This window comes from Amblyraja radiata, chromosome 8 (genome assembly GCF_010909765.2).
Source record: "Amblyraja radiata isolate CabotCenter1 chromosome 8, sAmbRad1.1.pri, whole genome shotgun sequence".
NCBI classification, from domain to species: Eukaryota; Metazoa; Chordata; class Chondrichthyes; order Rajiformes; family Rajidae; genus Amblyraja; species Amblyraja radiata.
This window is the reverse complement of record NC_045963.1, coordinates 74,874,921-74,899,648: the sequence shown is the minus strand read 5'-3', so window position 1 is coordinate 74,899,648 and position 24,728 is coordinate 74,874,921. Positions and strand designations below refer to the sequence as shown.

General features: G+C 47.4%; 1 protein-coding gene across 2 annotated transcripts in view; it reads right to left on the bottom strand.

Annotated features, from left to right (window-relative positions):
* plcb4 (phospholipase C beta 4) overlaps window positions 1-24,728 on the bottom strand; it is a 445,314-nt gene that overhangs the window by 98,356 nt on the left and 322,230 nt on the right. Inside the window, exons 15-22 of one of the 2 annotated variants that reach the window (XM_033026236.1) lie at window positions 24,546-24,625; window positions 22,013-22,097; window positions 21,825-21,915; window positions 14,688-14,783; window positions 14,556-14,576; window positions 11,149-11,249; window positions 9,417-9,452; window positions 8,697-8,838 (exon numbers count right to left, since the gene is read on the bottom strand). In XM_033026236.1, the coding sequence (XP_032882127.1) occupies window positions 8,697-8,838; window positions 9,417-9,452; window positions 11,149-11,249; window positions 14,556-14,576; window positions 14,688-14,783; window positions 21,825-21,915; window positions 22,013-22,097; window positions 24,546-24,625 (652 nt within the window). The remainder of the gene's footprint in view (window positions 1-8,696; window positions 8,839-9,416; window positions 9,453-11,148; window positions 11,250-14,555; window positions 14,577-14,687; window positions 14,784-21,824; window positions 21,916-22,012; window positions 22,098-24,545; window positions 24,626-24,728) is intronic. The other variant, XM_033026237.1, reaches the window with a different exon arrangement.

The following is a 24,728-nucleotide window of genomic DNA, read 5'->3' as shown; positions in this document are numbered from 1 at the left end:
CCTTCTTCGGATTCGTAATCCGAGGAGGGTCCCGGCAAAAAACTGCCTGACCATTTCCCTCTGCTGATGCTGCCTGGCCAGCTGAGTTCCTCCAGCACTCTGCGTTTGGGACATGATTATGAGTTTTCTTACACCCCTTGTTTACAAGTATGGTTTACGAGAATGATCCCAGGAATGAGCGGGTTAACCTATGATGAGCGTTTGTCGGCACTGGGCCTGTACTCGCTGGAGTTTAGAAGAATGAGAGGGGACCTCATTGAAACATAGTGAAAGGCTTGGATAGAGTGGATGTGGAGAGGATGTTTCCACTAGTGGGAGAGTCTAGGACTAGAGGTCACAACCTCAGGATTAAAGGACGTTCCTTTCGGAAGGAGATGAGGAGGAATTTCTTTAGTCTGAGGGTGAATCTGTGGAATTCTTTGCCACAGGCAGCTGTGGAGGCCAAGTCAGTGGATATATTTAAGGCAGGGATAGATATATTCTTGGTTAGTACGGGTGTCAGGGGCTTTGGGGAGAAGGCAGGAGAATGGGGTTAGGAGGGAGAGATAGATCATCCATGATTGAATGGCAAAGTAGACTTGATGGGCCGAATGGCCTAAATCTGCTCCTATCCCTTATGACTCCCCATGTCTGGTCCACTGCCTGTAACTGCCATGCCTAATTGTCCGTCTCAAATCCACCGTCTCCCCGAGTCCCTTCGTCTCCAAACATCCAGTTTAGTTAGATTGTATTCTGCAGTCTGAAGAAGAGTCTCAACCCAAAGCGTCACCTATTCCTATCCTCCAGAGATGCTGCCTCACCCGCTGAGTTATTCCAGCATTTTGTGTCTATCTTTGGTGTAAAGCAGATTCTGCAGTTCCTCCCTCCAGATCTAGTTTAGTTTAGTTTACTGATACAGCAGGGAAATAGGCCTTTCGGCCTACCGAGTCCACGCCAACCATTAATATACTGGTTCTGTCCTACACACTCGGGGGAAATTTACAGAGGGCCAATTAACCTACAAACCCGCACGTCTTTGGGATATGGGAGGAAACCTGAGCACCCATAGAACGACACGATACGATTGAACTTTATTTATCCCAGGAGTGAATTTTGTTGAGAAAACCCTCGTGGTCACATGGAGAATGTACTAACTCCGTACAGACAGCACCCATAGCCAGGATCGAACCCGGGTCTCTTGCGCTGTGAGGCAGTAGCTGTGCCACCCAATCTCCATCTTGAAAATGCCAGTTTGAAGCACAACTTTGGACCTTTGGGCTCAGAACTCCAAAGATTGCTTCATTTTTCAAGATCAAATTAAAAAAATCAACAAAAGGACAACAAAAATGGCGGCACAGCGTTGCAGCGGTAGCGTTTACGTATATATATTTTACTGCTCATTATTCTATGTTCGCTCTTCTGGGTGAGATGCTAACTGCATTCCGTTGTCTCTGTACTGTACACTGCACAATGACAATAAAGATTGAATCTGAATCTGAATCTTACATAGAAACATAGAAAATAGGTGCAGGAGTAGGCCATTCGGCCCTTCAAGCCTGCACCGCCATTCAATATGATCATGGCTGATCATCCAACTCAGTATCCCATCCCTGCCTTCTCTCCATACCCCCTGATCCCTTTAGCCACAAGGGCCACATCTAACTCCCTCTTCAAAATAGCCAATGAACAGGCCTCAACTACCTTCTGTGGCAGAGAATTCCACAGATTCACCACTCTCTGTGTAAAAAATGATTTTCTCATCTCGGTCCTAAAAGACTTCCCTCTTATCCTTAAACTGTGACCCCTAGTTCTGGACTTCCCCAACATCGGGAATAATCTTCCTGCATCTAGCCTGTCCAACCCCGTAAGAATTTTGTGAGTTTCTATAAGATCCCCCCTCAATCTTCTAAATTCTAGCGTGTACAAGCCGAGTCTATCCAGTCTTTCTTCATATGAAAGTCCTGCCATCCCAGGAATCAGTCTGGAATCTTGCTGCCTTGCAGCACTTCCAGCGCGGAAGACCAGCGTTCGGTCCTGCCTACGGGTGCTGTCTGTACGGAGTTTGTACCTTCTCCCCGTGACCCGCGTGGGTTTTCTCCGAGATCTTCGGTTTCACCCCCACACTCGAAAGACGTCCAGGTTTGTAGGTTAATTGCCTTGGTATATGTGTAAATTGTCCCTAGCGTGTGTAAGGTAGTGTTAGTGTGCGGGGATCGCTGGTTAGGGGCGGACCCGGTGGGCCGAAGGGCCTGTTTCCGCGCTGTATCTCGAAACTAAACTAATCTAAACGAAAAAATTAGTCGGGCTTCTTGGGTTTAATAGTTGCTCATAGTGTTGTAATTACTCCCACAATTCTCCATACTCGGTACATCTGTAAGGGGGGTGCATGTCAATGTAAAATGTGTACATTCACTGCAACCTGCAATGCACCAAACTGCTGCAGTGAATCTCCATGTGAAGAGATTATGAGGGGAGGGAAAAAAAACATTCGCTGCCAATAGCGAACAGGCAGGTCTGGTTTTCCAGAGAACGCTGTTATCTGTAAGCTCCTTTTTAATTTAGTACCTGTGTCTTTGCTGATCATTTAACAACAGGATTATATCTTTTACCGAAGGTAGACACAAAATGCTGGAGTAGCTCAGCGGGACAGGCAGCATCTCTGGAGAGAAGGAATGGGTGATGTTTCGGGTCTTCAGCCTATATCTTCAGACTATTTCGCATGATACTTTTACCCGGTGAAGTGAGGGGGGGGACGTAGATTTTTTTAAAATAAACTGGAAGAGGTAAAACAAAACGGCTGAAGTCGGTCGAACGCCAGGCATGCCGTGCAGAATACGAAAGCAGGCGTGTTTGCCGCCATCCAGTGGTAAGCCTCTGCAACTACCATCCAACAGTAATCGCTGCACCGATCTGATCTCTCGGTGGGATTCTTTGCCACAGAAGACTGTGGAGGCAAAATCCGTGGATATTTTTAAGGCAGAGATAGAAAGATTTGTGATTAGCAGGGGTGTCAGAGGGGTTATGGGGAGAAGGCAGGAGAGGACGTAGAGATACATCAGCCATGATTGATTGGCGCAGTAGACTCGATGGGCCGAATGGCCTAATTCTGCTCCTATTACTCATGATCTTTCTGTCCCGGGCCTCCTCCACTGTCAGAGTGAGGTCAGACGCAACTTGGAGGAACAGCACCTCATATTTCGCTTGGGTAGCTTACCCCCCCAGCGGTACGAATCTTGATTTCTCTAACATAGAAAATAGAAAATAGGTGCAGGAGTAGGCCATTCGGCCCTTCGAGCCTGCACCGCAGTATCAAGTAACCCTTGCATCCCATCTCTCTCCGTCCCTCCCCCAGCCTAGACATTGTACTAGTTTCCAAGTCGTCTTGTTGAGTCTCATTATCTGTAACTCGTTTTCACCCAGCTCACAGCTTAACAATGGCCTGTCTCCTTCATCATCGTTACTTTTTTGCATATCTTTCATTCATTCATTTGTTCTATATCTCCCTACATCTCCGTCTCTCTATCTCTCGTTTCCCTTTCCCCTGACCCTCAGTCTGAAGGAAAGGTTTTCGACCAGAAACGGCACCTGTTCCTTCTCTCCAGAGACGCTGCCTGACCCGCTGAGTTACTCCAACGTCCTGTGTCGATCTTCGGTTTAAACCAACACCTGCAGTTCCTTCCCACTCAGTAACATTTATGGCTGGTTTTAACATTTATGACGACTCTTAACCTTTTACGACGACTTTAAACATTTACAACTACTTTTAATAGAACAGTACAGACACAAAATGGCGCAGTAACTCAGAGGGTCAGGTCGTATCTCTGGCGATAAAGAAGCAGGTGACTTTTCGGGTCGACACCAGTCTTCAGACCCTCGAACTATCTTTGATCGGACTTTACTGGCTTTATCTTGCACTCAGGGTTGTCAAAAGGTCAAAATAAGGGACAAATTCCCGACGGCAATTCATTGACTGACTCGGCCGTGGCTGGGTGAATGATGAGTTGGCCCGGGTGCTGGACTGCACACAAAGCCCAGCTGGCGGGCCAGCTGAGGAGTTTTGGCCCGGGCCGCGCGATGTCACGCGCAAAGTCCGGCGCCCCATCCAACTCATGAACCGGTGTCAGCGGTAAGCGTAGATCCGAAAGTCGGACAGCTGGCCGGGCTGCCGACCGACGGGGCCACGGGCGAGGCGCTGCTGCTGCTGCTGCTGCACTCCATGGGCTGCACTACGTCGGGACGGGTGAGGTGGGGCCGGGCGCGGCGTTCTGACCCGACAGTCCCCTCGACCCGAGTAGTAGCAGTCAAATACGGGGCAAGGGCGGTCCCGTACGGGACAAACCAATTTAGCCCAATATACGGGATGTCCCGGCTAATACGGGACAGTTGGCAACCCTACTTGCACTGAACGTTATTCCCTTCAGCACGTATCTTTACACAGTGAACGGCTCGATTGTAAGCATGTATTGTCTTTCCGCTAGCTGGTTACCACGCAACAAAAGCTTTTCACTGTAACTCGGTACACGTGACCGTAAACTAAACTAAAAAAATTAACTAAACAAAATGTACCATCTCCAGAGATGCTGCCTGACCCGCTGAGTAACTCCAGCATATTGCGTCCATCATCGGTGTAAACCAGCATCTGCAGTTCCTTCCTGCACAGTACAGCACAGGTACAGGCTCTTTGGCCCACAATGTCCATTAGCTAAACTAATCTCACCTCCCCGCACTAGTTGACCCATATACCTCCACTCCCTTCACATCCACGAGTCTCATTCACACCACCTCCACCACCACCTCTGGCAGTGCGTTCCAGGCACCCACCGCTCTCTGTATAACACCACATGCCCTGCACATCTCCTTTAAATTTTGCCCATTTTAGCTTAAAGCTATGCCCTCGAGTCTTTGACACTTCCACCTATGGAACAACGTTTCTGACTGCCTACCCAGTCAGTGCCATTCATAATTTAATATATCGCCATCAGGGTATCTCTCAACTTCCGGTGTGCGAGAGAAAACAACCCATGTTTGTCCAACCTCTCTTTTCTCGTGAAGAAAGATACAAAAAGCTGGAGTAACTCAGCGGGTCAGGCAGCATCTCTGGAGCAAAGGAATAGGTGATGTTTCGGGTCAGAGACCCTTCTTCAGAGTTGTCTAATTTTCAGTTCAGCTGCAAGATGCAGCTTTGGAACAACAGGCCCTTCGACTGAACATGTCCACGCCGACCATCGATCACCCGTTCACACTAGTTCCATGTTATGCATCTCATCCACTCCCGACACACTTGGGGCAATTTTACAGAGGTCCAATTTGGGACGTGGAACGAAATCGGAGCATGAGTCCTTGTACATCAGTCACTGAAAGTAAGCATGCAGGTTCAGCAGGCAGTGAAGAAAGTGAAAGTTGGCCTTCATAACAAGATGAGTTGAGTATAGGATCAAAAAGGTCCTTCTACAGTTGTACAGGGCCCTAGTGAGACCACACCTGGAGTATTGTGTGCAGTTTTGGTCCCCTAATTTGAGGAAGGACATTCTTGCTATTGAGGGAGTGCAGCGTAGGTTCACAATGTTAAATCCCAGGATGGCGGGACTGTCATATGCTGAGAGAATGGAGCGGCTGGGCTTGTATACTCTGGAATTTTGAAGGATGAGAGGATATCTTATTGAAACATATAAGATTATTAAGGGTTTGTACACGCTAGAGGCACAAAACATGTTCCCGATGTTGGGGGAGTCCAGAACCAGGGGCCACAGTTTAAGAATAAGGGGTAAGCCATTTAGAACAGAGATGAGGAAACACTTTCAATAGAGAGTTAGATGGAGCTCTTAAAGATAGCAGAGTCAAGGGATATGTGGAGAAGGCAGGAACGGGGTACTGATTATGGATGATCAGCAATGATCACATTGAATGGCGGTGCTGGCTCGAAGGGCCGAATGGCCTACTCCTGCACCTATTGTCTGTTGTCACCCAGAGAAAACCCAGACGGTCACAGAGAGAAGGTGCAGAATCCACACAGAGAGCACCCGAGGTCAGGAATGAACCCGAGTTTCTGGCGCTGTGAGGCAGCAGCTCTACCAGCTGCGACACCCTAAATAAAATAATATAGATATCCAGTAAAGCAAGAACGCCAGTCCATGAGTTAAAACAACTCTCATTCCATGACACGCAGGGCCAGAAATGTACTTTAGTTCAGACATACATCGCGTAAACAGGCCCTTCGGCCCACTAAGTCCGTGCCAGCCAGCGATCATCCGTACACTAGTTCCAACCTACACACACTAGGGGCAATTTACATTCGCCACTTAACCTACAACCCTGCACGTCTTTGGAGTGTGGGAGGGAACCAGATCACCCGGAGACAACCCACACGGTCACAAGGACGTGCAAACTCCACACACAGAGAGCCCCCGTAGTCGGGATCGAACCTGGGTCTCTGGTGCTGTGAGGCAGCAACTCTACCGCTGCGCCACCGTGCCGCGCCTGGTCCAAACGCAGTGCCTTGCAACAGTATTTATTGCATTTGTGTCGTTGTACAACACTGTAAAGGTACAACTGTAAAGGCAGATTCCTTGTATGTGAATACTTGGCCAATAAACTTACTTACTTACTTAAAGGTACAACTGCGCTGGGGGGCAATTTATGTTCACAACAACTGCTCGATGACACCTAGTATTCCCTGGTTGAAGGCAAAATCAATTTTGCGCAGCAGTTAACACTTAAACGGACCCTGTGAGACTCGCACATCATGGCTAGCAGAGCGTTTGACGGCACTGGGCCTGTGCTCGCTGGAGTTTCGAAAGATGTGGGGGGAACCATATAACCATATAACAATTACAGCACGGAAACAGGCCATCTCGGCCCTACAAGTCCGTGCCGAACAACTTTGAAACGTGCCGAATAGTATGAACGGCCTGGATGGAGTGGATGTGGAGAGGATGTTTCCACTAGTGGGAGAGTCTAGGACTAGAGGTCACAGCCTCAGAATTAAAGGATGTTCTTTTAGGAAGGAGATAAGGATAAGGGGGAAATCTTTTAGGACCGAGATGAGAAAAACATTTTTCACACAGTGGTGAATCTGTGGAATTCTCTGCTACAGAAGGTAGTCAAGGCCAGATCATTGGCTATATTTAAGAGGGAGTTAGATGTGGCCCTTGTGGCTAAAGGGATCAGGGGGTATGGAGAGAAGGCAGGTACGGGATACTGAGTTGGATGATCAGCCACGATCATATTGAATGGCGGTGCAAGCTCGAAGGGCCGAATGGCCTACTCCTGCACCTATTTTCTATGTTTCTATGAGATGAGGAGGGATTTCTTTATTCAGGGGCTGGTGAAACTGTGGAATTCTTTGCCACAGAAGGTTGTGGAGGCCAAGTCAGTGGATATATTTAAGGCAGAGATAGAGAGATTCTTGATTAGTACGGGTGTCAGGGGTTATGGGGAGAAGGCAGGAGAATGGGGCTTGGAGGGAGAGATAGATCAGCCATGATTGAATGGCGGAGAAGACTTGATGGGCTGAATTCTGCTCACTTATGATCCTATGGTACGAAGTGCTTTTAATTCATTGACAGATACAGCATGGAAACAGGCCCTTCGGCCCACCGAGTCAACACTGACCATCCATCACCCTTTCACACTGTTTCTATGTCAACCCACTTTCTCCACCGCTCTGTACATCTGTCTGACCTGCTGATTTACTCCAGCACTTTGTTCCCTTTTAATAAACCAGCATCTGCAGTTCCTTATTTTTACATCTCATGGCTCCACTGCGAAATCTCCTCAAGGTATGCCTACTTTGAGGCACGTTCTCCTCTGGTAGCTTAGTTTAGTTTAGAGATACAGTGCGGAAACAGGCTTTTCGGCCTACCGAGTCTGCCCCGACCAGCGATCCCTGCACAATAACACTTTGCCACACGCTAGAGACAATTTACAATTTCACCGAAGCCAATTCGCCGACAAGCCCGTACTACGTCTTTGGAGCGCGGGAGAAACCGGAGCACCAGCGGGAAATTCCACGCCGTTGCAGGGGGAACGTGCAAACTCCGTGCAGACAGCACCCGTGCTCAGGATCGAAGCCAGATCTCTGGCGCTGTGAGGCAGCAACTCTACCGCTGTACCACCATACCGCCCCGGTGACTCCAGCGCTTTGTGTCCTTTTGTTTGGTGAAACAGCATCCGCAGTTCCTCGTTTGACAATAGATAATAGGTGCAGGAGGAGGCCATTCGGCCCTTCAAGCCGGCACCGCCATTCAATGTGATCATGGCTGATCATCCCCATAGTTTGTACTATGTAACTACTAACTTCACCTCCACTTTCAAATTAGTACGGGTGTCAGGGGTTATGGGGAGAAGTCAAGTCAAGAGAGTTTATTGTCATATGTCCCAGACAGGACAATGGAATTCTTGCTTTGCTTCAGCACAACGGAATATGGTAGGCATGAATACAGAACAGATCAGTGTGTCCATATACCATTATATAAATATATACACACATCAATAAATAAGCAGATAGAGTGCAAATAAGCAGATAATGGTCTATTAGTGTTCAGAGATTTGTTTCAGTTGAGTATAATAGCCTGAAGGCAGGAGAATGGGGTCAGGAGGGAGAGATAGATCAGCCACGAATGAATGGCGGAGTGGACTTGATGGGCCGAATGGCCTAATTCTGCTCCTATCACTTATGAACATGAATGCCTTTGAGAGCTTAAACAATGTCTGTATACCTTCTGCAATCTTAAAGCCTTGAAATTTCACTGGCTGGGCATAGTTGACCATGGCGGACAAGTAGGGATGTATATTGGTGGTGGCTCCAACATAAGTATAGGATGATACCCAGGCCTGTTCGTCTTCTACAGTTATAGTTCCCTGTAAAACAAAACAAAGGCACTTTGGGCAGCTTCTTCACATCACAGTGTATTACATATCGGTGAACACAGAGAGTGACAAATTCTTCTAGTACCCATTGTGGCCTGGGTCCTAGAGTGTTTTATTGTCATGTGTCCCAGATAGAACAATGAAATTCTTACTTGCTGCAGCACAACAGAATATGTAAACATAGTACACTGTAAACAATATGATAAACGAGAATGAGAAAAAAAGTTCAATGTGTGTGTATATATGCACACTTACAAATACGCATATATAGATCATATACACACACAAATCTTTAGTGAATCTGTGATATTCATTGCCACAGAAGGCTGTGGAGGTCAAGCCATTGGATATTTTTATGGCATAGATTGATAAGATTCTTGATTAGTACGGGTGTCAGGGGTTATGGGGAGAAGGGGGGGGGGGGGGGGGGGGGGGGGGGGGTGAGAGGGGGAGATAGATCAGCCATGATTGAATGGCAGAGTAGACTCGATGGGCTGAATGGCCTAATTCTACTCCCATGACTTAAGGTTCATTTCATGAAAACAAAAGTTACTTCAAACAGCGCTCACCTTTTTGTTACTCTCCGGTTCAGTGTCTTCGATTACCTACAAAAATAAGAGGCATTATTTTTTGTTTGTGTCACAGCAATTGAGTACGGGTTCAAGAGTTTCCGAAATACCCACATTTCACGATCGAACTTCATTTGTCTCGGAGAATTGGGATGAAGAAACTCTGACTGCAACAGCAAAATACTGTAGATTGTTTCACTTTGGTGACTTGTACTTTCCTTGACTAAATTCCCTTTGGTTTTAGTTATATTTTAGTTTGAGACCCGGGTTCGATCCTGTCATTGGATGCTCTCTGTGTGGTGTTTGCGTGGAATCGGAAATAAAGGACACCATTCCCACCCCCCATGTTCTGTTATAGTCAGGGTTTACTGTATACAGAAGCACAATCATACTTTAAGCACCTGTAGGAATAATAGATTAGTCTGAGACATACAGTAGACATAGGGGTCAAGAGGCATCACAGCTTGGTTTGGGAACAGCTCCATCCAAGACCACAAGGAATTGCAGCGAATTGTGGACGCAGCCCAGACCATCACACAAACCAACCTCCCTTCCATTGACTCCATCTACACCTCACGCTGCCTCGGCAAGGCCAGCAGCTTAATCAAGGACCAGTCGCACCCCGGCCACTCCCTCTTCTCCCCTCTGCCATCGGGCAAAAGGTACAGAAGTGTGAAAACGCACACCTCCAGATTCAGGGACAGTTTCTTCCCAGCTGTTATCAGGCAACTGAATCATCCTACCACAAACCAGAGAGCAGTGCTGAACTACTATCTATCTCTTTGGTGACCCTCGGACTTTCTTTGATCGGACTTTGCCTTGCACTAAACGTCATTCCCTTAACATGTATCTCTACCCTGTAAATGGCTCGATTGTAATCATGTACTGTCTTTCCGCTGACTGGTTAGCACGCAACAAAAGCTTTTGGAGTTTAGTTTAGTTTAGAGATACAGCACGGAAACAGGCCCTTCGGCCCACCAGGTCTGCACCGACCAGCGATCCCCGCACATTAACACTATCCTACACCCACTAGGGACAATTTTTACATTTACCAAGCCAATTAACCTACAAACCTGTACGTCTTTGGAGTGTGGGAGGAAACCGAAGATCTCGGAGAAAACCCACGCAGGTCACGGGGAGCACGCACAAACTCCGTACAGACAGCATCTGTAGTCGGGATCGAACCCGGGTCTCCGGCGCTGCATTCGCTGTAAGGTAGTAACTCTACCGCTGCGCCACCGTGGCCGCCCAAAAGAGTCCAGGCTAGGCTGTTTATTATTTGATCGGGCCCCAGGTGCCTCGCTGACCATTGATCACCTTGTTCACACTATTATCTATATTATCCCATTTTGACATCTTCTCTCTACCCACTAGGGTCAACTTTAGAGGCCAATTAACCTACAAGCTGGTACATCTGTGGGACATGGGAGGAAACCAGAACACCTGGAAGAAACCCAGCGGTCACAGGGAGAACGTGCAAACTCCACACAGACAGCACCCGGGGTCAGGATCGAACCTGGGTCCCTGGAGCTGTGAGGCAGCGGGCCTACCTGTCACCGTACTGAAACTGAGTCACCATGCTTCCAGGCATTATTTTGTATGATTCAAGTGTAGAGTCTTAACTTGGCCACAAAGGCCATTAAATGTGTACGTGTTAAAATGCACTAAAGCATTGCATTATATGACTTGATAGAAAATGTTATAACTTGCTAATTAGAAAACAGATACATACCTTCTTCACACTATTGACAAGTGCTTCTTTCTCCTGAGTTATGTCATCTGCAGAAAGCTCACTATTGATTTTCAATTCAGGATGTGCTTCATCTTGGTCAACTGCAGGAGAGGAAAACACCATTGTTGATCACGTGGAATGAATTACTGTTCACAAGTAGTGGGCGACTGGGAACTCAGAAAGCAATTTTGATTGCCTAATTTTAAATTTAAGCCAAACCCGAGAGAGTCCAGTTTCGATAAAACTTTCAATAAATTGGGCGGTTCTTGTTCCACATGGACTCAGTGGGCTGAAGGGCCTGTTTCCATGCTACACGGCGACACGGGGTTACAGCGGCAGAGACAAGGGTTCGATCCTGACCACGGGTGCTGCCTGTACGGAGTTTGTACATTCTCCCCGTGACCTGCGTGGGATTTCTGTTTTCTCCCACATTCCAAAGAAGTGCAGGTTTGTAGGTTAATTGGCTTCGGTAAAATTGTAAATTGTCCCTAGTGCGTGTAGAATGGTGCTAGTGTACGGGGCGATCGCTGGTCGGCGCGGACTCGATGGGCCGAAGGGTCTGTTTCTGTACTGTGTCTCTAAACTAATCTGCTGACTATAATTATGTATATAGCGTATTTTGTATACTGTTTTTTAAACATTGGTCTTGCCTTCCTCGATCAAGCATCTTACTCGGGTCTCTGGCGCTGCAAGCGCTGCAAGCTCTGTAAGGCAGCAACTCTACCGCTGCGCCACCAGGCCGCTCATTTTAAATTTATTAATTTAAAAAAAATCAAAGTTACCAAGGGAAAATATGGCGCGAACTAACTTAATTCTCAGAAACATAGAAAATAGGTGCAGGAGGAGGCCATTCGGCCCTTCGAGCCAGCACCGCCATTCATTGTGATCATGGCTGATCGTCCCCTTACAATAACCCATGCCTGCCTTCTCCCCATATTCCACTAGCCCCTAGAGCTCTATCTAACTCTCTCTTAAATCCATCCAGTGACTTGGCCTCCACTGCCCTCTGTGGCAGGGAATTCCATAAATTCACAACTCTCTGGGTGAAAATTCTTTTGGCAATGCCACAATGCACATATTTCTGCAGAGATAAACCTTGTAGAATGTTTGATAGAAACCTTCCCATTGAAACTCATTACACAAAGCTCAGATGGGTAAAGAGATTACAGCATCTTTCAACATCAGACATATTGTAGCTCTGATGAGTAAAAGTGCTGCAGTAACTCAGCGAGTCAGGCAGCATGTTGTTCAAAAAGGAACTGCAGATGCTGGAAGATCGAAGGTACACAAAATTGCTGGGGAAACTCAGCGGGTGCAGCAGCATCTATGGAGCGAAGGAAATAGGCGACGTTTCAGGCCGAAACCCTTCTTCAGACTGATGGGGGGGGGGGGGGGGGGGGGGGAGCATCTCTGGTGAACGTGGACAGGTGACGTTTGGGGTCGGGACCCTTCTTCAGACTGATTGTACCAGGGGGTGAAAGCTGGAAGAGACATGGGGGTCAGCCCAAAGCATGGCAAGTGATAGGTGGATACAGGATACAGGAGATGAGGTGTGCTGCGTTACTCCAGCACGTTGTGCCTTTTTTCTGGGGGGAAAATCAGCATCTGCAGTTCCTTGTGTCCACAAAAGGCACCCGATATTTTGCAATGCCATGGGGAAACGTCACCTATCCATGTTCTCCAGAGATGGAACCCGGGTCTGACCCCCATGTCTCCAAGAACCAAGACAGTTTCTTCCCAGCTGTTATCAGGCAACTGAACCATCCTACCACAAGTAGAGAGAAGTCCTGAACTACTATCTACCTCACAGGAGACCCTCGGACTATCTTTGGATCGGACTTTACCTTGCACTAAACGCTATTCCCTTATCGTGTATCCATACACTGTAAATGGCTCGGTTATAATCATGTATTGTCTTTCCGCTGAATGGATAGCAGGCAACAAAAGCTTTCCCACTGTACCTCGGTACACGTGACAGTAAACTGAACTCAACTTATACGACGACAATTCCTTATTTGGTTATAGTGGACAGTCGACATTAATGGACGCCATTCCCCCCCCCAACCCACCCCCACCACGGTCCGTTATAACCAGGGTTTACTGCAGTCATATTGGCCACATCCGCAAACTCTGATGCCCTCAAATTCTTTAAGTAAAAGTGATTTTAGAAAAGGCTGGATACAATTATTTCCACAGATGTAGAGGTTTGTGCACACTTATATCGCAAGCTCAGGCTAAATCCTCTTTACGATTCACCGCACAAGTGTTGCAATTCAACCACGATATCTGACGCAAGATATATTAGTCCATAGAATTAAGAATTAGAGTGCGGCAGTGAAAACAAGTCAGGGAGAGAGAGTTTAGAGACATTTAAAAAAAATTAATTGATTTTACAATGTCAAATAATTATTAAAATCAGGGGTAGACAAAAAATGCTGGAGAAACTCAGCGGCTGAGGCAGCATCTATGGAACGACGGAATAGGTGACGTTTCGGGTCGAGACCCTTCAATCAGTCTGAAGGAGGGTCTCGACCCGAAACGCCACCTATTCCTTCGCTCCATAGATGCTGCCTCACCCTTACAAAACTCACAAAATTCTTGGGGGGTTGGACAGGCTAGATGCAGGAAGATTGTTCCCGATGTTGGGGAAGTCCAGGACAAGGGGTCACAGCTTGGGGGGAAATCCTTTAAAGGGGGGAAATCCTTTAAAGGGGGAAATCCTTTAAAACCGAGATGAGAAAAACTTTTTTCACACAGAGAGTGGTGAATCTCTGGAACTCTCTGCCACAGAGGGTAGTTGAGGCCAGTTCATTGGCTATATTTAAGAGGGCGTTAGATGTGGCCCTTGTGGCTAAGGGTATGGAGAGAAGGCAGGTACGGGATACTGAGTTGGATGATCAGCCATGATCATATTGAATGGCGGTGCAGGCTCGAAGGGCCGAATGGCCTACTCCTGCACCTAATTTCTATGTTTCTATGTTTCCAGCATTTTTTTCTGCCTTCGATATTTCCAGCATCTGCAGTTCCTTCTTGAACATTAAAATCAGGGGTCTATTTTCGGTTCGGCTCCATCGCAAGAACGAAAGAACGTTTCAATAGCAAACTTGTTGTAAAATCTCTCTCTCTGACAATGTCAGTTTGGCGACGCGTGTGTGTGTGTGTGTGTGTGTGTGTGTGTGTGTGTGTGTGTGTGTGTGTGTGTGTGTGTGTGTACAAACAGAAAGTGCAAGGGTGTGTCGGTGGTTACTGAAATAATTTGCCTGGGTTTCGGACCGAGAGTTAGCTTGGTGCTCAGCGATGTGTCACTTGGCGAGGTGACCCTCGGGCTTACCGAACAGATAGGAATAAACCAGTTTTTAAAAAAAATATATTAGATCAGTTAATTATCTGCAAGCTACTTTCCTTACCCGAAATCGATGATAGGTCAGCTGTAAGTGTAGGACAAGAGAAAAATTACAAGCATTCAAGCTAAATTGTTCCTTCTTCTTACGCACAGTAATTGTTCTATGCAATTCGTGTCAACTTGCTAAAGTGGTTACCGTTTTCGATTTCCTCCTCGTTTTCATCCTCCAACATGCTTGCTGGGCTGGAGGCTTCCCCGGCCTCCATCAGGCTTTTAAACGTCTCAAGCTGCTCTAAGGACGAAAATAAATCATCAGGTGTTAATTCAAGGCTCATTCCCGGGATGGCGGGACTGTCATATGCTGAGAGAATGGAGCGGCTGGGCTTGTACACTCTGGGGTTTAGAAGGATGAGATGAGATCTCATTGAAACGTATAAGATTGTTAAGGGTTTGGACACGCTGGAGGCAGGAATCATGTTGGGGGAGTCCAGAACTAGGGGCCACAGTTTAAGAATAAGGAGTAAGCCATTTAGAACGGAGACGAGGAAACACTTTTTCTCACAGAGAGCGGTGAGTCTGTGGAATTCTCTGCCTCAGAGGGCGGTGGAGGCAGGTTCTCTGGATGCTTTCAAGAGAGAGCTAGATAGGGCTCTTAAAAATAGCGGAGTCATGGGATATGGGGAGAAGGCAGGAACGGGGTACTGATTGGGGATGATCAGCCATGATCCCATTGAATGGCGGTGCTGGCTCTAAGGGCCAAAAGGCCTACTCCTGCACCTATTGTCTATTGTTAGTGTCAGTGGGGGGGGGGGGGGGGAGGGGCAGCACGGTGGCGCTGCGTTAGAGTTGCTGCCCCACAGCGCCAGTAATCCGGGTTCGATCCTGAATACGGGTGCTGTCTTCTGTCCTGGGGTGGACTGTCTCCCCTCCCAAACATTGCACATCCCCAATCCTTTCCACTCGTCAAACTTCAATTTAATATTTTATGTATTTTGCGTTTTTTATGACTGTTAGCAGATCAATTTCCCTCCTGGGATAAACAAAGTTCTATCGTATCGGAGCGTATGTACCAAGTTTGTACGCTCTCCCCGTGACCGCGTGGGTTTTTCTCCGGTTCCCTCCCACACTCCAAAGACGTACAGATTTGTAGTTTAATTGGCTTGGTAAAATTGTAAATTGTCCCTCGTGCGTGTAGGATAGTGTTAGTGCATCGGGATCGCTGGTCGGTGCAGACTCGGTGGACCAAAGGGCCTGGCTCCGCACTGTATCTCTAAACGAAACTAAATAACATGCATTCGGCACATTGGCCTTCATCAGTCAGAGTATTGAGTATAGACTGAAGAAGGGTCTCGACTCGAAACGTCGCCCATTCCTGCTGCTTGGCCCGCTGAGTTACTCCAGCACTTTGTGTCTATTGAGTAAAGAAGCTGGGAGGTCATATTACAATTGTGTAAGACAGTTGTATAAGACATTGGCAAAGCCACATTCAGAGTATTGTGTTCAGTTGTGGCCACCATGTTAAAGGAAAGATGGTGGCATGATTTACGAGGGTGTTGCCAGGCCTGAAGCTGTACACTGTGGATAGCTTGATTGTAATCATGTATTGTCTTTCCGCTGACTGGTTAGATAATAGACAATAGACAATAGGCGCAGGAGTAGTCCATTCGGCCCTTCGAGCCAGCACCGCCATTCAATGTGATCATGGCTGATCATCCACAATCAGTACCCCGTTCCTGCCTTCTCCCCATATCCCCTGACTCCTTTAAGAGCCCTATCTAGCTCTCTCTTGAAAGTATCCAGAGAACCGGCCTCCATCGCCCTCTGACGCAGAGAATTCCACAGTCTCACAACTCTCTGTGTGAAAAGGTGTTTCCTCATCTCCGTTCTAAATGGCTCACCCCTTATCCTCAAACTGTGACCCCTTGTTCTGGACTCCCCCAACTTCGGGAACAATCTTCCTGCATCTAGCCTGTCCAACCCCTTAAGAATTTTGTAAGTTTCTATAAGATCCCCCCTGAATCTTCTAAATTCTAGCGAGTACAAACCGAGTCTATCCAGTCTTTCAGCAGTGGGTAACCATCCAGCATTAATGCTAGTTCACAGCTGAGGTTTGAGCTCTTGACTCCAGGAGGCGAGAATGAAGACAAGCGGTCCTGTAAATGGACACCAGCGGTGCAAAAGGCAGAGTCCTTCCATGCATCTGCGATGAAGGTTTTTATTGCAAGGCATGCAGCTACCTATTCACCAGGGTGCGGTATAATTCACGCCAGGCGTATTTAACCTTGTACTCAAATGCACTGAAGACTAATTCACATTTTCTCTTTCTATCTGCCTGCTCCACCTATGTGTTATTTTGGGTCGTTTGAATGTATTTTACTGCCTCTTTTGTGCACTTTCAATGCAAACACAAAGAAATTCACTGCATCTAGCTCGGTACAAGTGACAATAAAATATCATCATGTTTTAGATGCACAGGATCTCTTGCCCAGAGTAGGTGAATCGAGGACCAGTGGACATAGGTTCAAGGTGAAGGGGGAAAGATTTAATAGGAATCCGAGGGGTCACTTTTTCACTCAAAGGGTGATGGATGTATGGAATGAGCAGCCAGAGGAGGCAGTTGAGGCTGGGACCATTCCAACATTTAAGAAACAGTTAGACAGGTACATGGATAAGGACAGGTTAGGAAGGATATGGTCCAAACGCGGGCAGTTTGGACTAGTGTAGCTGGGACATGTTGGCCAGTGTGGGCAAGTTGGCCGAAGGGCCTGTTTCCACGCTGTATCACTTTGTGACTCTATAACTAGTGTTGATGGGGCATGGTGGCCAGTGTGGGAAAGTTGGGCCGAAGGGCCTGTTTCCATGTTGTATCATTCTATGACTATAACTAGTGTAGCTGGGACATGTTGGCCGGTGTGGGCAAGTTGGGCCGAAGGGCCTGTTTCCACGCTGTATCATTCTATGACTCTATGACCAACGATTCCGTGTATAACTGTTGGCATTTCAAGCTTTTCAGCAGAAGATCCAAGCTATTCCGCTACACGTTCCCAAGGACACCTTCTTCCCCTGAGTGGACCTGAATGGTCCTCTTATCAGCTAGAGTGAGGTCCCGACCTTCCATCTACCTAAGATGGACACAAAGTACTGGAGTAACTCAGCGGGACAGGCAGCATCTCTGGAGTGAAGGAATGGGCTGACGTTTCGGGCCGGGACCCTTCCTCAGGCATTTACCCTGATGGACATTTAAACTATCTTTATCGAACTTCAATGTTATATCTTTGCACTAAATGTTGCATCCTTTATCTGTGCACTGTGACGGCCTGATTGTAATCATGTATAGTCTTTACTGGACAGCACGCAGACAAAAGCTTTTCGCTGTACCTCAGTACACGTGACAATAATAAACTAAACTAAAGTAAACCAGGCCTCTGTTGTAATCATAGAGCCATACAGCGTGGAAACAGGCCCTTCGGCCCAACTTGCCCACACCCACCAACATGTCCCATCTACACTAGTCCCACCTGCCTGTGTTTGGCCCATATCCCTCTAAACCTGTCCTATCCATGTACCCGACTAAATGTTTCTTAAACGTTGCGATAGTCCGTCTCAACTGCAGCTCGTTCCCTACACCCACCACTCTTTGTGTTATCAGGCTTCTGAACGGTCCTTCCTTAGGCCGATTCACCTCCACCCCATTGTGGACATTGGACTTTCTCTCTGGAACTGGTGCGCTACAATGCTGAGATCTATATTCTGCACTTTTTTTTTATCTTCCCCTTCGCTCTACCCATTGTACTTGAGTTTGGCTGGTAAGTACATCAGATCTCTTTGGAGAGCAGGGAAAAGAAAGCTTATCACACTCTCCCCCCGGCAAACCTTAACCGAACGTTGAGTTGAAATATTTATGTTACTTGCGACGTGCAAGTGGTGACTTTTGCATGGACACGCGATGCGATAGAACTTTATTTATCCCAGGAGGGAAATTGCCCTGCCAACAGTCATAAATACACAAGATACATGAAACTGATTGGGGATGATCAGCCATGATCACGTTGAATGGCGGTGCTGGCTTGAAGGGCCGAATGGCCTACTCCTGCACCTATTGTCTATTGAAACATGAAATGGAAGTGACGAGTGGAAAGGATTGAGGTTGTGCACAGATTGGGGGTGGGGGGGGAGTCAGTCTCAGTCTATCCCATGACAGAAGGGGAAAGAATTGTCCAGTTTGATAGCCACAGGGAAGAAGGATCTCCTGTGGCGTTCTGTGCTGCATCTTGGTGGAACCAGTCTGTTGCTGAAGGTAGACAAAAGTGCTGGAGAAACTCAGCGGGTGCAGCAGCATCTATGGAGCGAAGGAAATTGCTACACCCGCTGAGTTTCTCCAGCACTTTTGTCTACCTTCAATTTTCCAGCATCTGCAGTTCCTTCTTAAACACTGGTGCTGAAGGTGCTCCTCGGGTTGACCAGTGGGTCACGGAGGGGGTGATGCTGCGCAGTTTGAGGAGCATCCTCCCCTCCAAGACCATCCTCCCGTGAATCCAACTCCGCCCCCAGGACTGAGCCAGCCTTCCCGGTGAGTTTATGGATCGTACAAATGGAAGTCACGCAGACTGCAAGCAGGGAAAAGAAAACATGGCCATTTAAGTAGCGTGGATTCCAAATGTTAATTTACTAAAAATAAACTGATTTAAAAATGCCAGTTCAACGTTGAACCAGTGACGCAGTCGGAGGGTGTTATTAACCAGGCATTTCAAGTATTGCTTTACGGAACATATTCTCCTATTTTTGTCCACAGCGCGTGGACCTTTGCCCTCTCTCATCTAACATACATGGGAGAGAACTAGACTTCAGTTCCCTGCTGTCACTGCCCAAATACAGTCAAACACATGGGAGGTCAAGTTGCAGTTGTATAAGATGTTGTTATAACTTGTATTAGAGGCCCCATTTAGAGTGCCGTGTGCCCAGTTCTGGGCACCACGCTATAGGAAAGACGTTGATAATTTGGAAAGGGTGCGGAGAAGATTTAGAAGGACGTTGCCAGGACTCGAGGGTCTGAGCTGCAGGGAGAGGTTGAGCAGGCTAGGACTCTATTCCTTGCAGCGCAGGAGGATGGGGGGGGGGGGGGTGATCTTAGAGAGGTGTATAAAATCATGAGAGGAATAGATCGGGTAGATGCACAGAGTCTCTTGCCCAGAGTAGGGGAATCGAGGGCATAAGTTTAAGAAGTTGCAAAGTTTAAGAAACATCCAGACAGGTGCATGGATAGGTGCATGGTGCATCTGAAGAAGGGTTTTGGCCCGAAACGTCGCCTATTTCCTTCGCTCCATAGATGCTGCTGCACCCGCTGAGTTTCCCCAGCAATTTTGTGTACCCAGGTGCATGGATAGGACAGGTTTAGAGGGATATGGATCAAATGCCGGCAAGTGGGACTGGTGGCAACTGGTGGCAAAAACAGGAAAGCAGACTATTATCTAAATGGTGGCCGACTCGGAAAAGGGGAGATGCAGCGAGACCTGGGTGTCATGGTACACCAGTCATTGAAAGTGGGCATGCAGGTGCAGCAGGCAGTGAAGAAAGCGAATGGTATGTTAGCTTTCATAGCAAAAGGATTTGAGTATAGGAGCAGGGAGGTTCTACTGCAGTTGTACAGGGTCTTGGTGAGACCACACCTGGAGTATTGCGTACAGTTTAGGTCTCCAAATCTGAGGAAGGACATTATTGCCATAGAGGGAGTGCAGAGAAGGTTCACCAGACTGATTCATGGGATGTCAGGACTGTCTTATGAAGATAGCTGGGACATGTTGGCTGGTGTGGGCAAGTTGGGCTGAAGGGCCTGTTTCCACAACTGTATCACTCTATGACTCTATTGCAACAGAAGGTGTATAATCTCTCTGTCCACATTTGTCACCAGCACGTCCACTTCAGCGAATACAACACAAGTTCATAACTTCCTGGAGTAGAATTAGGCCATTCGGCCCATCGAGTCTACTCCGCCCTTCAATCCTGGCTAATCTATCATTCCCTCACAACCCCATTCTCCTGCCTTCACCCCATAGCCTTGACACCCTCACTAATGAAGGATCTGTCAATGCCTTAAAAATACCCGATGGTTTGGCCTCTACAGCCATCTGTGGCAAGCTGTCCAAGCGAAATATGAGATGCTATATTCGAGTGAATAAATGATGAATGAATGAATAAGTAAATGAATAAGTTTATTGGCCAAGTATGTTCACATACAAGGAATTTGCCTTGGTGCTCTGCACGCAACATCTTTTTCACACAGAGAAGCGGTGGAGGCCGGTTCTCTGGATACTTTCAAGTGAGACTTGGATAGGGCTCTTAAAGATAGCGGAGTCAGGGGATATGGGGAGAGGGCAGGAACGGGGTACTGAATGTGGATGATCAGCCATGATCACATTGAATGGTGGTGCTGGCTCGAAGGGCCGAATGGCCTATTCCTGCACCTGTGGTCTATTGTCGATTGACATACTGCAAACCATTAAAATAAAACATTAAAACATTAAAACATTAAGAATAAAACATTACATTTGAACATGTGAATGAAATAAAATATCAGAGCAAAAGGAGGCTACAGACTTTTGGTTATTGAGGAGAGCTACTACTCGTGGAAAGAAACTGTTTTTATGTCTGGCTGTGGCAGCTTTGACAGTCCGGAGTCGCCTTCCAGAGGGAAGTGATTCAAAGAGTTTGTGGCCAGGGCGAGAGGGGTCAGAGATGATCTTACCCGCTCGCTTCCTGGCCCTTGCAGTGTACAGTTCGTCAGTGGTAGGCAGTGTGGCTTAACTCTGTTGAGGAGACCCAGTTTAACCCTGTCACTCCACCCCTAGTTTCAGTCTGAAGAAGGGTTCTGACCCAAAACGCCACATATCCTTTTTCTCCAGAGATGCTGCCTGACCCGCTGAGTTACTCCAGCATTTTCCTCTGGATTTCCATAGGTGGCAATCAAGTCACCAAAAACAGACACGTTTCTTAACAACATTGTACAAAGAATCTTATTTCGGCAGTGTTGAAGGTACTGCAGATGCTGGTTTACACCGAAGATAGTAGACACAAAAAGCTGGAGTAACTCAGCGGGACAGGCGGCATCTCTGGAGAAAGGGAATAGGTGATGTTTCGGGGTTGAGACCCTTCTTCAGACCGAGGGTCAGGGGAGATGGAAACGAGCGATATCGACGGCGATGTGGAGAGTTATAGAACAAATGAATGAAAGATATGCAAAAAAGTGATGAAACAGGCCAGGGTTGGCTATGGGCTGGGTGAAAACGTGTTATAGACAATGAAACTCAACAAGATGACTTTGAAGCTTCCAACTTACTTGACTCTACTTCAGGTTTTAACCTCTTATTTTTGATGAGTATTTTTCTCTTCAGGTCGTTCGGAGATGCCAGAGGTCTGCCGGCATCTAGCTGTGAAGCAAAACGACAGGATCAACATTTTGCGACTAGTTTTCATTTGAGCTTCAATTCTTTTTAATAATACATAGACAGAAAAGTGTAAGCGTACTGGGTTGTTTTCCAGCGGCTGCTTCAATAGAAGGTCTCCAAAGATTTCTTCACTGTACTTGGCCATCTTGTACTGCTGGGGTTTGCTGCAAAGGAGGAATAATTTAGTACGGCAGAATAGTGTCGCATTTTAAGGATAGAATGAATGCATTAATGTCCCAGGCGACAGGTCACAGTGAAATTCTTTGCTCGCATACCCACGGTATGTAAACAGTCGCCACATAAAGGGCGCTGATAAAGTTACAAAGTACCCCCGCGCTGGGTCCACCTTTGTTCTCCCCCATGCCGGGTTATAAGGTATAGGAGCAGAATTAGGCCATTCGGCCCATCAAGTCTACTCCGCCATTCAATCATAGTCGGGAAAGGAATGGAGGGTTATGGTCTGAGTGTAGGTAGATGGGACTAGGTGAGAATAAGTGTTCGGCATGGACTAGAAGGGCCGAGACGGCCTGTTTCCGTGCTGTAATTGTTAATGAGTTATAATTATAATATTTATCATAATAGTACTTTATTAGCCAAGTATGTTTCGCAACATAAGAGGAATTTGATTTGCCATACAGCATACCAATAAAGAACAACAAGACACCCAAATTAATTTTTAACATAAACATCTACCACAGTGACTCCTCCACATTCCTCACGGTGATGGAAGGCGATTAAAAGTTCAATCTCTTCCCTCTTTTGGTCTCCCCCAGTCGGGGCACTCGAACCCTCCGTTGAAGGGGCGATCTTGGCTCCCGTAGCCGATGGTCGGGCCCTGCGCATCGGGGGGGGGGGGGATTTCAGCTCCCACGCGCCGGGCGATCGGACCCCGGGCAATCAGGGCTGGTCGAACCTCCTGCGACTTTGGAGCCTCCCGACAACAGTCTCTATCCGAGACTGCGAGCTTCTCGATGTTGAAATCCGCAGGCTGCGGTTGGAGGGTCGATCCCAGACAAGGGATCACAGGCTCCGAGGGTAAGTCCACGGTCCCGCGGTGGGGTTAAAGTCAGTCTCGAGCAAGGCCGCCAGCTCCATGATGTTAGGCCGCAGAGTGACCAGAGATGGCTGATCTATTTCTCATTCCTAACCCCATTCTCCTGCCTTCTCCCCATTGCCCCCGACACCTGTATTAATCAAGAATCAATCTATCTCTGCCTTAACAATATCCACTGACAACCTCCACAGCCCTCTGTGGCAAAGAATTCCACAGATTCACCACCCTCTGACGAAAGAAGTTCCTTCTCATCTCCTTCCTAAAGGAACGTCCTTGAATAGTGAGGCTGTGATTTTGGTCCTAGACTCTCCCACTAGTGGAAACATCCTCTCCACATCCACTCTAATCAAGCCTTTCACTACTCGTTGCGTTTCAATGAGGTTCTCCGCCTTATTCTTCTAAACTCCAGCGAGTACAGGCCCAGTGCCGACAAACGGTCTTCATAGGTTAACCCACTCATTCCTGGAATCATTCTTGTAAACCTCCTCTGGACCCTCTCCAGAGCCAGCCACCCTTCCTCAGATAAGGTGTCTAAATAACCATATAACCATATAACAATTACAGCACGGAAACAGGCCATCTCGGCCCTTCTAGTCCGTGCCGAACACTTATTCTCCCCTAGTCCCATCTACCTGCACTCAGACCATAACCCTCCATTCCTTTCCTGTCCATATAACTATCCAATTTATTTTTAAATGATAAAATCGAACCTGCCTCCACCACTTCCACTGGAAGCTCATTCCACACAGCTACCACTCTCTGAGTAAAGAAGTTCCCCCTCATGTTACCCCTAAACTTCTGTCCCTTAATTATCAACTCATGTCCTCTTGTTTGAATCTTCCCTACTCTCAATGGGAAAAGCTTATCCACGCCAACTCTGTCTATCCCTCTCATCATTTTAAAGACCTCTATCAAGTCCCCCCTTAACCTTCTGCGCTCCAAAGAATAAAGACCTAACTTGTTCAACCTTTCTCTGTAACTTAGTTGCTGAAACCCAGGCAACATTCTAGTAAATCTCCTCTGTACTCTCTCTATTTTGTTGACATCCTTCCTATAAATGATATGGTCCTCCATTGTCCATTGTTCTTCTCCCCCCCCCCTCCCCCACCCCCCCCCTCCCCCACTCCCTCACAGCAGTCCCCCATCGCTGGGTCCTCCTTTATTCCCACCGGCGCCTCCTCTAACTCCGTCGCCCCCAGGGTGGTGCAGCGGTAGAATTGCTGCCTTTGCAGAGCCAGAGACCCGGGTTCGATCCCGACTACGGGTGCTGTCTGTACGGAGTTTGTCCGTTCTCCCCGTGATCCGAGTGGGCTTTCCTCCAACACTCCAAAGACTCGCAGGCTTGTAAGTCAATAGGCTTGGTATAAATGTAAAAAATTGTCCCTAGTGTGTGTGTGTGTGTGTAGGATAGTGTTAGTGCGCGGGGATCGCTGGTCAGCACGGGCTCGGTGGGCCGAAGGGCCTGTTTCCGCGCTATATCTCTAAACTGAACTTTAGCATTGTAGTGTGGTTGCGTCTCTGCTTGTCGACATTAATGTTACAGCAGCAAACTACTCACCTGCAGTGATTTTCAAATGAGAGGATAACAGGGTAGTCTGATGTTACAAATGCCGTCTCCTTGATGGCTAGTATTACATCCTGTCAGTAAAATAGAAACATCGAAATCACCATCTCATCTATACCCCGTAGCTCTGCTCTCACTCCCCATCCCCCCCACTCGTAACAAGGGTAGAGTTCCCCT